The following is a 15,281-nucleotide window of genomic DNA, read 5'->3' on the forward strand; positions in this document are numbered from 1 at the left end:
CCCACCCTCATCCTCACCTCATCCTCCCTCATCCTCCCTCCCACTCCTCAACATCACCATCCCATGTGTGTCTGTGTGGTCTTCTCAGATCTCTTCCCCAAAACAATAACCCCCCTCCACCCAGTGACACACAGGGGAAGCTGCTCCCCGGAACAACCAGAGTTCTCTCCTGTCACCACGGCCACGCTCGGCAGGGGTTCCGAGAGACCCGGAATGGAGCAGGCAGGAAGGGGAGCGAGGTGTCCCAGGAGATCAGGATCAAACTCATCTCAGAGAGGGGCCGCGGCGAAGTTGACAGGGGTCCAGGACACAGCCGACAGAGCTTAAACGATCCCCTCTCCTCCCTATCAATCCCTCTCACACTCTCTCTCCCCTTTACGTAAACACCTCTGTCAGATAGAGGGGGGACGAGGGAGGGGGGGGGGGACGAGGCGATCGGTCTTGAGAGGTGACAGCGGTGGGAGGAACGCAACGGCTGAATGTGCAACAGTCCCCCCCCCCGCGGTTGAGAGGAAGGTGGTGGATCCCATTCTGCATGCCAATGTGGTTGTGTTCAGTCACGGGGACGGAGCTGCAGGACGACAGCGTTTCTGTATTACAAGCCAGTCCCGGACGGCCAGTACACAGCCTCCTCATACATAGTACATGTCTGTGGCTCTGGGATCAATAGCATCAAGGCAATAGCAAAACCTACACATGAAGCATCCTCTGATACTGGATAAACCCGAAGGCACCGGAAACGACCAAAACGAGAAGTCAACCCCCCCCCCAAAAAAACACATCACGATAACATGCCCGACCGAATACCTTAAACACGTCAAACGTTTTACAATGACTGTGACAATGTGGTTGCCCGGCCGAACTAACTTAAGACGGACGACCCTGACTGACCGTAGTGGGAATAAAACCGGCAAGCGGAAATCTCCAATCAGGATCAGTTAATATTCTGAGGGACCTGTGCATTAGGCCAATATGTGCATAGGGACGCATCTACAGGCCTTCGCCCCAAAACAACAAACTGTTCCGGTAACTTGGGGTGAACTAACCCAGGGACTCGTACAGGGACATGTGACCTGTGACTCACCGATGACGTTGAGGTGACCGGTCACCTCTTTGGAGCCGAAGCTGTTGGTGACCTCGCAGATGTAGTTGCCGCTGTCGTCCAGACGCAGGTCGCTGACCGTCAGGCCCGTGAGGCGGCGCGTCCAGCGGGAGTCAGCGGGCAGCGGGCGCCCGTCCTTCAGCCAGCGGATGGTGGGGTTGGGGTAGCCCGAGGCGATGCAGGGCAGCTCCACATTACGTCCCACTTGGACCTCGCCGGACTGGAAACTGTCCAACACTGAGGGGGTGGACTCCGTAGGGTCTGGGAGGGGGGGGGGGGGGGGTTAGCAATACTGAAATTGATCATGCTGATATTGTCTCCAAATTGTCTCTGTTCTGTGACGACAAGGATAACAAGAACCCATGATCTGTAAGACGGTATTGGCCCAACAGACAAACACACTCACCCACACGACAAACACACTCACCCACACACATACCCACACACACATTCACGCACACATACACACTCTCTCTCTCACCCATAACAGACAGCCTGGCTCCATTGCTCTGGCGAGTCTCTCCACTGTATTTGTGCTTGGTGATGCAGCGGTAGGTGGACAGGGCATCTTCCTTCTGGACCTCTGATATGTACAGGGCCCCGAACGACGTCAGGAAGAAACGGTTCCCTGTAGGCGAGAAGAGGAGGAGGAGGAAGAGGAGGAGGAAGAGGAGGAGGAGGAAGAGGAGAAGGAGGGAGAGGAGGACGTCAGTCCATGTGTCCAAAACTAAAAAAAACAGTGTCAGGTCAACCCAACTCAAGCCAGTCCCCGATTGATTGATTCATAGATTCATTGTTTGTCTGGCACAATTAACCCCCCCCCCCCCCCACACACACACACACAGGAGCTTTTAAGAGTGCAGCTATCAAATGCTGTCCATCTAATGATTTATGCTTTAAATACAGAGAGCATGTGAAGGAGAGAGAGAGAGAGAGAGAGAGAGAGAGAGAGAGAGTGAGGGAGGGAGAGAGAGAGTGAGGTGGAGAGGGAAAGAGAGGGAAAGAGAGGGAGAGAGAGAGGGAGAGAGAGAGAGAGGGAGAGGGAGAGGGAGAGGGAGAGGGAGAAAGAGAGAGAGAGAGAGAGGGAGGGAGGGAGAGGGAGAGAGAGAGAGAGAGAGAGAGAGAGAGGGAGGGAGAGGGAGAGGGGAAGAGAGGGAAAGAGAGGGGGAGAGAGAGAGAGAGAGAGAGAGAGCGAGAGAGAGAGAGAGGACGCAGAGAGGGAGAGGTTATGTGTTAATATTTCAGCGGTTGTGTTATTGTAACAGTATATTAGTGTCATCTTCATTTCACATCAGTGAGTGCCTTAGCCGGCCCCTGATTTATCCTCATGTCGATGAGGCCCGGATCCAACATGAAGCCCACAGACACACAGAGTGGATTTCAGTGTTCAGCCCTTTTACACTCCTCTGTTAACGTTCATCTGTCTGTTCTCCACTGGCTCGGGTTGAGAGAGGCTGCATTATTCCACTGTCTGTGAGTTTTGGGGATTATTATGATGTGTGTGTGTTTTGTTTCAGAGTGTTTCAAGGGGAGTGTGTTTTCAGATTGGTTCTTGTTTGTTAACAACTGTGTTCTCAAGGACTCTGGGAATGTTTGCATGTCGTATACGCATGAGACAGTAGGAGGGGAATTTTTTTTTGTTGAGCGTACACTTACACACCACACACACTTGCTGCGAGGGGAAGTGCCTGTAGCTATTGGTCGGCATCTGGCCAGACACACTGACCCTAATAAATTCAAAGACATGAGTTTTATGTCTGTTATTTTGACCAGTATACTTGGTCTTCAATTTTTGTGTGAGTTTATAAAGGAGTGTGTGCGTGTGAGGAGAGAGTGTATAAAGCGCGTGGGCATTAGTGTGTGTGTGCCCTGGCAGCGGCAGTGTGAGGGATGGCGATCGATACACTTTATGGCTCCACAGCTCCATCCAAAGGAGATTTATTAAAGCAGAGACGACAAGGCTGGCTCCCCGCCACACACACACATACGCACGCACGCACGCACACACACACACACACACACACACACACACACACACACACACACACACACACACACACACACACACACACACACACACACACACACACACACACTCCATCACTCTAACAAGACTCAGACGGCACTGCAACCGGATCGCCTGATCCTTCCTGCCTTCAAAACTGACGACAACCTCATATCAACATTCACACAACATTCAACTATCTCATAGACGCTGGATTATACGCACAGGTCACACACACACACACACACACACACACACACACACACACACACACACACACACACACACACACACACACAGTATACCGTTTTCTACTATGAGTGTTCATAAAAAAAAATGTAAATGGCTTAATATCTATTTACCTGTGTGTGTCCTTTAGTACTACCGTAGAGATGTGTGTGTGTGTGTTCGTGGCTAACTGTTGTCGTGCTGAGTGCTAGGCCGTGAAGGCTGTAATTGCGAGCCTGCCCTTTAGTTCCAACCTGGGTATTAAGTCTTACAGGATAATGTGCACTTCGTACAACACCCTCACCACCCTGTCACAACACACTGACACAGACAGGAAGTGCAACTGAAATGGCACCCTATTCCATATATAGTGCCCTAATTGTGACTAAGGACCACAGGGATCTGATCAAAAGTAGTGCAAAATATAGTGAATAGGGCGCCATTTCAGCCGCAGCCAGGGAAAGAAAGAGCACATTACAGAATAGAAGGAGGGAAAGAGGGCAGAAAGGAGAGAGGACAGAGAAGAAAGGGGTTAGGGGAGGGGCAATGATTGAGAAGGAGTGAAGAGAAAGAGGCGAGAGAGGACAGGAGAGGAAGAGAGAGGAAAGGAGAGGGAGATGGAGGAAAGCAGAGGGGGAGAGAGGAAAGCAGAGGGGGAGGGAGGAAAGAGAGGGAGAGAGGAAAGGAGGGGAGAGGGAGAGAGAGGAAAGCAGAGGGGGGGGAGGAAAGAGAGGGAAAGAGGACAGGAGAGGGAGAGAGAGGAAAGGAGAGGAAGAGAGAGGAAAGGAGAGGGAGAGAGAGGAAAGCAGAAGGGGAGGGAGGAAAGAGGGAAAGAGGAAAGGAGAGGGGAAGAAAGGAAAGCAGAGGGAAAGAGGTGAAAGGAGAGGGAGAGAGAGGAAAGCAGAGGGTGAGGGAGGAAGGAGAGGGAGAGAGGAAAGGAGAGGAGAGGTAAAGAAAGGAAAGCAGAGGGAGAGAGAGAAAATGAGAGGAGAGGGAAAGAAAGGAAAGCAGAGGGAGAGAGAGGAAAGGAGAGGAGAGGGAGAGAGAGGAAAGGAGACGGAGAGAGAGGAAATGAGAGGGAGAGAGGGGAAAGCAGCTGGAGAGAGAGGAAGAGAGAAGAGGGAGAGAGAGGAAAGGAGAGGGGGAGAGAAAGAGAAAACGAGAGGAGAGGGAAACAGGAAAGGAGAGGAGAGGGAAAGAGAGGAAAGTAGAGGGGGAGGGAGGAAAGAGAGGAAAAGAAAGGGAGAGAGGAAAGCAGAGGGTGAGGGAGGAAAGTAGAGGGTGAGGGAGGAAAGAGAGGGAGAGAGGAAAGGAGAGGAGAGGGAAAGAAAGGAAAGCAGAGGGAGAGAGAGGAAATGAGAGGAGAGGAAAGGAGAGGGAAAGAGGGGAAAGAAGAGGGAGAGAGAGGACAGGGAGAGAGTGGAAAGCAGAGGAGAGGGGGAGAGAAAGAGGAAAAGAGAGGAGAGGGGAAGAGGAAAGGAGAGGAGAGGAAAAGAGAGGAAAGCAGAGGGGGAGGGAGGAAAGAGAGGAAAGTAGAGGGGGAGGGAGGGGAGAGAGGTAAGGAGAGGAGAGGGAAAGAGAGGAAAAGAAAGGGAGAGAGAGGAAAGCAGAGGGTGAGGGAGGAAAGTAGAGGGTGAGGGAGGAAAGAGAGGGAGAGAGGAAAGGAGAGGAGCGGGAAAGAAAGGAAAGCAGAGGGAGAGAGAGGAAATGAGAGGAGAGGGAAAGAAAGGAAAGCAGAGGGAGAGAGAGGAAAGGAGAGGAGAGGGAAATAAAGGAAAGCAGAAGGAGAGAGAGGAAAGAAGAGAGGAGGGAGCGAGAGAGAGGAAAGGAGTGGAGAGGGAGAGAGTGGAAAGCAGAGGGAGAGAGAGAAAAGGAGAGGGAGAGAGAGGAAAGGAGAGGGAGAGAGAGGAAAGGAGAGGGAGAGAGGGCAAAGCAGAGGGAGAGAGGACAGGGAGAGAGTGGAAAGCAGAGGAGAGGGGGAGAGAAAGAGGAAAAGAGAGGAGAGGGGAAGAGGAAAGGAGAGGATAGGGAAAGAGAGGAAAGCAGAGGGGGAGGGAGGAAAGAGAGGGAGAGAGGAAAGGAGAGGGAGAGAGAGGAAAGCAGAGCGTGAGGGAGGGAAGAGAGGGATAGAGGAAAGGAGAGGAGAGGGAGAGAGAGGAGAGGATAGGGAGAGAGAGGAGAGCAGAGGGGGAGGGAAGAAATCGAGGGAGAGAGGAAAAGAGGAAGAAAGAGGAAAGAAAAGGAGAGGGAGCGAGAGAGAGGAAATGAGTGGAGAGGGAAAGAAAGTAAAGCAGAGGGAGAGAGAGGAAAGGAGAGTGGAAAGCAGAGGGAGAGAGGAAAGGAGAGGAGAGGGAGAGAGAGGAAAGGAGAGGGAGAGAGGGGAAAGCAGAGGGAGAGAGGAAAGGAGAGGAGAGGGAGAGAGAGGAAAGGAGAGGGAGAGAGAGGAAAGGAGTGGAGAGGGAAAGAAAGTAAAGCAGAGGGAGAGAGAGGAAAGGAGAGTGGAAAGCAGAGGGAGAGAGGAAAGGAGATGAGAGGGAGAGAGAGGAAAGGAGTGGAGAGGGAAAGAAAGTAAAGCAGAGGGAGAGAGAGGAAAGGAGAGTGGAAAGCAGAGGGAGAGAGGAAAGGAGAGGAGAGGGAGAGAGAGGAAAGGAGAGGGAGAGAGGGGAAAGCAGAGGGAGAGAGGAAAGGAGAGGGAGAGAGAGGAAAGGAGTGGAGAGGGAAAGAAAGTAAAGCAGAGGGAGAGAGAGGAAAGGAGAGTGGAAAGCAGAGGGAGAGAGGAAAGGAGAGGAGAGGGAGAGAGAGGAAAGGAGAGGGAGAGAGGGGAAAGCAGAGGGAGAGAGAGGAGAAGAGAGAAGAGGGAGAGAGAGGAAAGGAGAGGAGAGGGGGAGAGAAATAGAAAATGAGAGGAGAGGGAAACAGGAAAGGAGAGGAGAGGGAAAGAGAGGAAAGTAGAGGGGGAGGGAGGAAAGAGATGAAAGTAGAGGGGGAGGGAGGAGAGGGAAAGAGAGGAAAAGAAAGGGAGAGAGAGGAAAGCAGAGGGTGAGGGAGGAAAGTAAAGGGTGAGGGAGGAAAGAGAGGGAGAGAGGAAAGGAGAGGAGAGGGAAAGAAAGGAAATTAGAGGGAGAGAGAGGAAATGAGAGGAGAGGGAAAGAAAGGAAAGCAGAGGGAGAGAGGAAAGGAGAGGAGAGGGAAAGAAAGGAAAGCAGAAGGAGAGAGAGGAAAGAAGAGGAGAGGGAGCGAGAGAGAGGAAAGGAGTGGAGAGGGAGAGAGTGGAAAGCAGAGGGAGAGAGAGGAAAGGAGAGGGAGAGAGAGGAAAGGAGAGGGAGAGAGAGGAAAGGAGAGGGAGAGAGGGCAAAGCAGAGGGAGAGATAGGACAGGGAGAGAGTGGAAAGCAGAGGAGAGGGGGAGAGAAAGAGGAAAAGAGAGGAGAGGGGAAGAGGAAAGGAGAGGAGAGGGAAAGAGAGGAAAGCAGAGGGGGAGGGAGGAAAGAGAGGGAGAGAGGAAAGGAGAGGGAGAGAGAGGAAAGCAGAGGGTGAGGGAGGGAAGAGAGGGATAGAGGAAAGGAGAGGAGAGGGAGAGAGAGGAGAGGATAGGGAGAGAGAGGAGAGCAGAGGGGGAGGGAAGACATCGAGGAAGAGAGGAAAAGAGAGGAAGAAAGAGGAAAGAAAAGGAGAGGGAGCGAGAGAGAGGAAATGAGTGGAGAGGGAAAGAAAGTAAAGCAGAGGGAGAGAGAGGAAAGGAGAGTGGAAAGCAGAGGGAGAGAGGAAAGGAGAGGAGAGGGAGAGAGAGGAAAGGAGAGGGAGAGAGGGGAAAGCAGAGGGAGAGAGGAAAGGAGAGGGAGAGAGGGGAAAGCAGAGGGAGAGAGAGGAGAGGAGAGGGAGAGAGTGGAAAGCAGAGGGAGAGAGGAAATGAGAGGAGAGGGAGAGAAGGGAAAGCAGAGGGAGAGAGAGGAAAGCAGAGGGAGAGAGGAAAGGAGAGGAGAGGGAGAGAGAGGAAAGGAGAGGGAGAGAGAGGAAATGAGAGGGAGAGAGGGGAAAGCAGATGGAGAGAGAGGAGAAGAGAGAAGAGGGAGAGAGAGGAAAGGAGAGGAGAGGGGGAGAGAAAGAGAAAGAGAAAACGAGAGGAGAGGGAAACAGGAAAGGAGAGGAGAGGGAAAGAGAGGAAAGTACAGGGGATGGAGGAAAGAGACGGAGAGAGGAAAGGAGAGGAGAGTGAGAGAGAGGAAATCAGAGGGAGATAGAGGAAAGGAGAGGAGAGGGAGAGAGGAAAGGAGCGGAGAGGGAAAGAAAGGAAAGCAGAGGGAGAGAGAGGAAAAGAGAGGGAGAGAGGAAAGGAGAGGAGAGGGAGAGAGAGAGAGAGAGAGAGAGAGGAGAGCAGAGGGGGAGGGAAGAAATAGAGGGAGGAAAAGAGAGGAAGAGAGAGGAAAGAAGAGGAGAGGGAGCGAGAGAGAGGAAAGGAGATGAGAGGGAGAGAGAGGAGAGCAGAGGGGGAGGGAAGAAATAGAGGGAGAGAGGAAAGGAGTGGAGAGGGAAAGAAAGTAAAGCAGAGGGAGAGAGAGGAAAGGAGAGGGAGAGAGAGGAAAGGAGTGGGAGAGAGAGGAAAGGAAATGGAGAGAGGGGAAAGGAGTGGGAGAGAGAGGAAAGGAGAGGGAGAGAGAGGAAAGGAGTGGAAGAGAGAGGAAAGGAGAGAGAGAGAGTGGAAAGCAGAGGGAGAGAGAGGAAGAGGAGATGAGAGAGAGGAAAGGAGAGGGAGAGAGGGGAAAGCAGAGGGAGAGAGAGGAGAGGAGGGGGGAGAGAGGAAAGGAGAGGAGAGGGAGAGAGAGGAGAGGAGAGGGGAGCGAGGAAAGGAGAGGAGAGGGAGCGAGAGCAGAGGAGAGGGGGAGGGAGGAAAGCAGAGGGGGAAAGGAGAGGGAGAGGCAGAGAGAGAGAGGAAAGGAGTGGAGAGGGAGAGAGTGGAAAGCAGAGGGAGAGAGAGGAAAGTGAAAGTGTGCACTGAAAGGGGGTAAGGCTAAGAGGACGAGGTGGACAAGGCCTTCTCTTTAATCTAATTGATGAGCAGAGAACTGTTTCCCCCCCTCCTCACCTCCCCCTGGAACCATCAGTAGTGGATTGTTCCTAGTGATGATGGCTGAGGCCTTCTCTCTCTTCATCCCCCACTCGCTCTCTTCATCATGGGATGTCCCTCTTTCCTCTCTCTCTCTCTCTCTCTCTCTCTCTCCCTCTCTCTCTCTTTGTCTCTCTCTCTCTCTCTCTCTCTCTCTCTCGCTCTCTCTCTCTCAGTACAATGTGAGTAGGAAATACAGTTCATTTCAGTGGTACTACTAATAGTGCACATAATGGTGTATACAGGAACAACACTATTGCTGTTGTGTTGCGGAAACGTTGCGGAAACGTTGCGGAAATGTTGCGGAAACGTCGTCGGACACATTTAACATCACCCCAAGAAAAATAACCAACGGCTCACAAAATAAACACCCAAATGCAGGCTACGCAAGTTATACACAATACCGTAAATACTTCAGGCAATGAATGGTCATTGGGCTGTCCATCAGGCTAATCATAGACATGTCTGGCAGTCATATTTGCGGTTTCTCCCTCACCCAGAGCAATTCCCAGCTTTACGTCGTCAGTAAATGCACAGACGTTAGGAACTGACTGAGATGCTTTCTTGAAAGAATATGACCTCATTTGGGAGTACTTCTCACAGTAGAGGAACAAGTGGATATTCTGTCTCTACCTCCTCTGTCGGAGCCGTGACCAGATAGACTCTCCTCTTTGGGTAGCCATGTCTCCCTTTTTCTATAGCCAGTCGGTGGTCGCCGAGTCTGTGTTTGGTCAGGATCTGCCCCTGTTTAGTATCTCCGACAGGGTAGAGATCCTCCCTCCGTTCCCTCCTCACCCCTTTAGCTCACTTTTCAGGGGCATTTGCTATTTATCTGATTATACCCTGTTTTGCTTTCTGTGAAATCAGAGCGCGAGAGCGACACACCTGTCGTTAAGGGAGACTGGCTGGGCCCGGACGGAGAGAGTCAGCGGAGGAGAGAAACGGCTGACCCCACAGGGAGGAGGGCAGATGGAGATGGATGGAGGGAGAGGCAGAAAGAGGAAAGAGAGGACGGGAGGCTGCAGGCATATTCACCACACATGTGCACAAACAATTCCCTCCTCTCCTCGCATGTGAGCCTTTCCTTTTGGGAGAGCAGATCAATTCTTGTCTAGTCTGTCTCCGCCTCCAGGAGTTTGTGTGCCTGTGTGTGTGTCTCTGTGTGTGTGTGTGTGTGTGTGCATAGTGGTCTACCCCACTATGGAAGAACCTAAAAAATCCCCCTCTGCCCCACATCTCCCTCACTCTGTCTCTCCTTCCTCCCCTCTCCTCCTCTTTCAGGAGGCCCTGTAAGTAATGGAGTGTGTTTGGCTGCTCAGCCCGGGGCAGGGTCGAGTGCAGAATAAAGCTGCTATTGAATGTGTGTGTGTGTGTGTGTTTGTGTGTGTCTTTAGGCCCAAACGCCGACGCTAAAGGGTCCCAAACCGCACAAACACACACACACACACACACACACACACACACACACACACATATTTTTCAGCCCCAAGCATTTCTGCTTCTCTGTACGTTTTGAACGTGGAAGGAAACCCCCATCGTCTTCGAGAGACGGTTGCAAGAGGGGAGGGAGGAGGGGAGGCAAGACAAGGCATGGCTAAATATATCCTCATCTATACGGCTGCCACTTTCAACAAATCGTCCCCAAGTAAAAGGGGGAAGAAAAAGTGAGAGAGGGGGAAAAAAAAAAAAAAAAACTCAACGGCAACTGAAGAAAAACACACGTTAAGGCAAGAGTGCCCACCGCCCGGGTGGTTTGGTGGAGGGGGGTAACAACAGATCAACAACAACAACAGAGACAACTACAGGGGAGGAGTCAAAAGACACACGATGGAAGAGAGACGAAGTGCGAAGCATGGAGACCGGTAGACCGCGACAGATAGACGAAGGGGACGGATAAAGACGCGTTGAGAGAGAGAGGGAGGACATTGCGTCCCGGTTAGGCAGGAGGGAGGGTTTTGTTCTTGGACCACATGCAAATGATGCTGCCTCCCTCGCCGCAATGCTATCCTGGAGCGTTTCAAACTGTCGGGCCCATTACTTATTAATGCTCCGCTCCCTTCCCTCTCCCTTCTTCTCTCTCCCTCTCTCTCTCTCTCTCTCTCTCTCTCTCTTTCTCTCTCTCTCTCTCTCTCTCTCTCTCTGTCTACTCTTTCTCTCTCTCTCTCTCTGTCTACTCTCTCTCTCTCTTTGTCTCTCTCTCTCTCTCTCTCTGTCTCTCTTTGTCTCTCTCTCTCTTTGTCTCTCTTTGTCTCTCTCTCTCTCTCTCCCTCTCTCTCTCTAGTGTCTTGCTCCTGTCTTTCCTTCTCTTTCGCCAGTCTACGTCTTTTGCTCTCACTGGCTGTTGCTAGGGCCTGCGCGGTCACGTGACGACCGCTGGGTAGAGGGGCACTGCAGTGGCACACGGTGACGCGAGCAGGGTCCGTGTGTGTCCGTGTTTGTGGGTGAGGAGGGCCCCTTCATGAACGGAATCTGCATTTTTTAGGTGGTGTTAAATGAGTGAAGGTAGAATGAACAGAGAACGAGAGAGAGAGAGCGAAAGAGAGAGAGAGAGAGAGAGAGAGAGAGAGAGAGAGAGAGAGAGAGAGAGAGAGAGAGAGAGAGCTCTGGGATCGATACAGAGGACTAACTACCATGCAGATAATCATTAGCTAGGAGACACACACCAAAGGCATCCTCACAGGAGCTTTCACACAAACCACCAGGCTCCCAACAGAGTGGCTGAGGGATCAGCATTAACAATGACACAGTGACATTGCATACACACACTCAACATGGAATCCAATATTCCTAGGCAAAGAATCATCCCAACTGTTTCTGTTCACCTATAGGCTAATGTATTAATGTCTGTCTCTCTCTCTCTCTCTCTCTCTCTCTCTCTAAGGGTTTCAAATTTGGGGAAATTACACTCTCTAATTGTTTTATATTTTTGACATTTAGTCAGGAAATGCAGCTCCATCTCAGGTTCTGCTGTTGTGCAGTGGTTGCACAGCCTTTCCTCTACAGGGAGCCAGGTTTTCCTGTGTCTTCCCTTCTCAATGGCAAGGCTGTGCTCACTGAGCCTGTACTTTGTCAAGGGTCTTTCTAAGGTTTTGATCAGTAACCATGGTAAAATATTTAGCCACGATGTATGTCGATTTAGGGCCAGATAGCACTGCATTTTGCTTTGTGTTTGTGCTTGTGTTTCCCAATAACCAAAATTGTTTTGTTTTGACTGTGTTGTAATGTGGTTTATCCTGATTGATTGGATGGTCTGGTCCTGAGGCTTCAGTGCGTTAGTAGAACAGGTTTGTGAACTCAGCCTCAGGACCAGCTGGATGAGGGGACTCTTTTCTTTGCTCAGCTCTTGGCATTGCAGGGCTTGGTAATGACATGAGAGGGGGTCACTGTATTTTAGATGTTTCCAAAACTTAATTGCTCTTTTTTGTGTTTTTACTATTAGTGGATATTGGCCTAATTCTGCCCTGCATGCATTGTTTGTAGTTTTCCTCTGGACATGTAGGAGAATCTTACAGAACTCTGCATGCAGGGTTTCAATGGGGTGTTTGTGTAACGGTCTTCTAGGTGTGAAGGAGAGTCGGACCAAAATGCGGCGTGTAGATTGCGATCCATGTTTATTGTGACTATAGCAACATGAATCCAAATACAAACAGTGCAAAATAATAAACGTAATGAAAACCGAAACAGCCTAAACTGGTGCAAACTAACACTAAGGACAATCACCCACAAACACACAGTGAAACCCAGGCTACCTAAATATGGTTCCCAATCAGAGACAATGACTAACACCTGCCTCTGATTGAGAACCATATCAGGCCGGACATAGAAATAGACAAACAAGACATCCAACATAGAATGCCCACCCAGTTCACGTCCTGACCAACACTAAAACAAGGAAAACACACACGAACGATGGTCAGAACGTGACAGTACCCCCCCTCCAAGGTGCGGACTCCGGACGCACAACTTAAACCTATGGGGGAGGGTGTGGGTGGGCATCTGTCCGCGGTGGCGGCTCTGGCGCTGGACGTGGACCCCACTCCATAACAGTTTTAGTCCACCTCCTTAGCGTCCCTAGATAGGTGACCCTTCTTAATGACAGCTCGGGACAGAGGGTCAGCTCGAGACAGAGGGGCAGCTCGGGACAGAAGTAGCTCGGGACTGATGGGTAGCACAGCACTGAGAGGAAGCTCAGGCAGGTAGTTAGATCCGGCAGATCCTGGCTGGCTGGCGGTTCTGGCAGATCCTGGCCGACTGGCAGATCTGGAAGAGTCTGGCCGACTGGCAGATCTGGAAGAGTCTGGTCGACTGGCAGATCTGGAAGAGTCTGGTCGACTGGCAGATCTGGAAGAGTCTGGTCGACTGGCAGATCTGGAAGAGTCTGGTCGACTGGCAGATCTGGAAGAGTCTGGTCGACTGGCAGATCTGGCTGCTCCATGCTGACTGGCAGCACTGGCTGCTCCATGCTGACTGGCGGCCCTGGCTGCTCCATGCTGACTGGCGGCCCTGGCTGCTCCATGCTGACTGGCGGCCCTGGCTGCTCCATGCTAACTGGCAGCTCTGGCGGCTCCTTGCAGACTAGCAGCTCTGGCGGCTCCTTGCAGACTAGCAGCTTTGGCGGCATCCTGCAGACAGGCAGCTCTGGCGGCTCCTTGCAGACTGGTAGCTCCTTGCAGACTGGCAGCTCTGGCGGCCCCTGGTTGACTGGCGGCGCTGGCGCTGGGCTGACTGACGGCACTGGCGGCCCCTGGCTGACTGGCGGCACTGGCGGCCCCTGGCTGACTGGCGGCACTGGCGGCCCCTGGCTGACTGGCGGCACTGGCGGCCCCTGGCTGACTGGCGGCACTGGCGGCCCCTGGCAGACGGGCGGCACTGGCGGCTCCTGGCAGACGGGCGGCGCTGGCGGCGCTGGGCAGACGGGCGGCGCTGGCGGCACTGGGCAGACGGGCGGCACTGGCGGCGCTGGGCAGACGGGCGGCACTGGCGGCGCTGGGCAGACGGGCGGCACTGGCGGCGCTGGGCAGACGGGCGGCACTGGCGGCGTTGGGCAGACGGGAAACTCCGATGGCGCCGGGCAGACGGGAAGCTCCGGCAGAGGCGCCGGACAGGCGGGAGGCTCCGGCAGAGGCGCCGGACAGGCGGGAGGCTCCGGCAGCGCTGGAGAGGAGGAAGGCTCTGGACGGATGGGCCGGAGAGACAGCCTGGTACGGGGAGCTGCCACCGGAGGGCTGGGGTGTGGAGGTGGTGACGGATAGACCGGGCCGTGCAGGCGCACTGGAGCTCTTGAGCACCGAGCCTGTCCAACCTTACCCGGTTGAATGGTCCCGGTCGCCCTGCCAGTGCGGCGAGGTGGAATAGCCCGCACTGGGCTATGCAGGCGAACCGGGGACACCGTGCGCAAGGCTGGTGCCATGTAAGCCGGCCCAAGGAGACGCACTGGAGACCAGATGCGTAGAGCCGGCTTCATGGCACTTGGCTCGATGCCCACTCTAGCCCGGCCGATACGCGGAGCTGGAATGTACCGCACCGGGCTGTGCACCCGCACTGGGGACACCGTGCGCTCCACAGCATAACACGGTGCCTGCCCGGTCTCTCTAGCCCCCCGGTAACCACAGGAAGTTGGCTCAGGTCTCCTACCTGGCGTAGCCATACTCCCTGTTAGCCCCCCCCCAAGAAATTTTTGGGGCTGACTCCCGGGCTTCCATCCACGACGCCGCGCTGCCTCCTCATACCAACGCCTCTCCGCTTTCGCCGCCTCCCGTTCTTCCTTGGGGCGGCGATACTCTCCTGGCTGAGCCCAAGGTCCTTTACCGTCTAATTCGTCCTCCCATGTCCATACCTCCTCGCGCTGCTCCTGCTGCTGCTTTCTCCTTTGCCCATTACCACACCGCTTGGTCCTGTTGTGGTGGGTGATTCTGTAACGGTCTTCTAGGTGTGAAGGAGAGTCGGACCAAAATGCGGCGTGTAGATTGCGATCCATGTTTATTGTGACTATAGCAACATGAATCCAAATACAAACAGTGCAAAATAATAAACGTAATGAAAACCGAAACAGCCTAAACTGGTGCAAACTAACACTAAGGACAATCACCCACAAACACACAGTGAAACCCAGGCTACCTAAATATGGTTCCCAATCAGAGACAATGACTAACACCTGCCTCTGATTGAGAACCATATCAGGCCGGACATAGAAATAGACAAACAAGACATCCAACATAGAATGCCCACCCAGTTCACGTCCTGACCAACACTAAAACAAGGAAAACACACACGAACGATGGTCAGAACGTGACAGTTTGTCCCATTTGGTGAAATCTTGTTTTGCAAGTGGACCCCGCACCTCGCTGCCATAAAGTGCAATTGGTTCAATGACACATTCAATTAGTTTTCGCCAAATTTGAATAGGTATTTCAATTTGAATTAGCTTTTTAATGGCATAGAATGCCCTGTGTGCTTCCTCTTTCAGCTCATTCACTGCCCCAGTTGAACTTATTTTTAATCCTAAATAATTGTAGTGTGTACAGTACTCTATATATTTTGTACCAATTGAGAACTTTGGTCTAATTCCCTGAGATCTGGATCTTCTCTGGAAAATCAAAAAAAAATTATGGGTTTTGATAGTTAGCGGGAATCGGCCTAATTCAGCTCTGCGTGCATTATTTGGTGTTTTTCGTTGTACACGGAGGATATTTTTGTAAAATTCTGCATGCAGTGTCTCAATTTGGTGTTTGTCCCATTTTGTGAAGTCTTGGTTGGTGAGCGGACCCCAGACCTCACAACCATAAAGGGCAATGGGCTCTATGACTGATTCAAGTATTTTTAGCCAGATCCTAATTGGTATGT

At 52.5% G+C, this 15,281-nt stretch overlaps 1 protein-coding gene across 6 annotated transcripts in view; it reads right to left on the reverse strand.

The window, feature by feature from the left end:
• The window catches only part of LOC110503487 (Down syndrome cell adhesion molecule-like protein 1 homolog), a 296,025-nt gene that overhangs the window by 105,367 nt on the left and 175,377 nt on the right, over positions 1-15,281 (reverse strand). For all 6 annotated transcript variants that reach the window (XR_005039325.1, XM_036961298.1, XM_036961296.1 and 3 more), the window contains exons 4-5: positions 1,584-1,730; positions 1,085-1,363 (exon numbers count right to left, since the gene is read on the reverse strand). Coding sequence is in view for 5 of the 6 variants with exons in the window: in XM_036961298.1 (XP_036817193.1) it covers positions 1,085-1,363; positions 1,584-1,730 (426 nt within the window). In the remaining variant the exon portion in view is untranslated. The remainder of the gene's footprint in view (positions 1-1,084; positions 1,364-1,583; positions 1,731-15,281) is intronic.

This window comes from Oncorhynchus mykiss, chromosome 24 (assembly GCF_013265735.2).
Source record: "Oncorhynchus mykiss isolate Arlee chromosome 24, USDA_OmykA_1.1, whole genome shotgun sequence".
Taxonomy (NCBI): domain Eukaryota; kingdom Metazoa; phylum Chordata; class Actinopteri; order Salmoniformes; family Salmonidae; genus Oncorhynchus; species Oncorhynchus mykiss.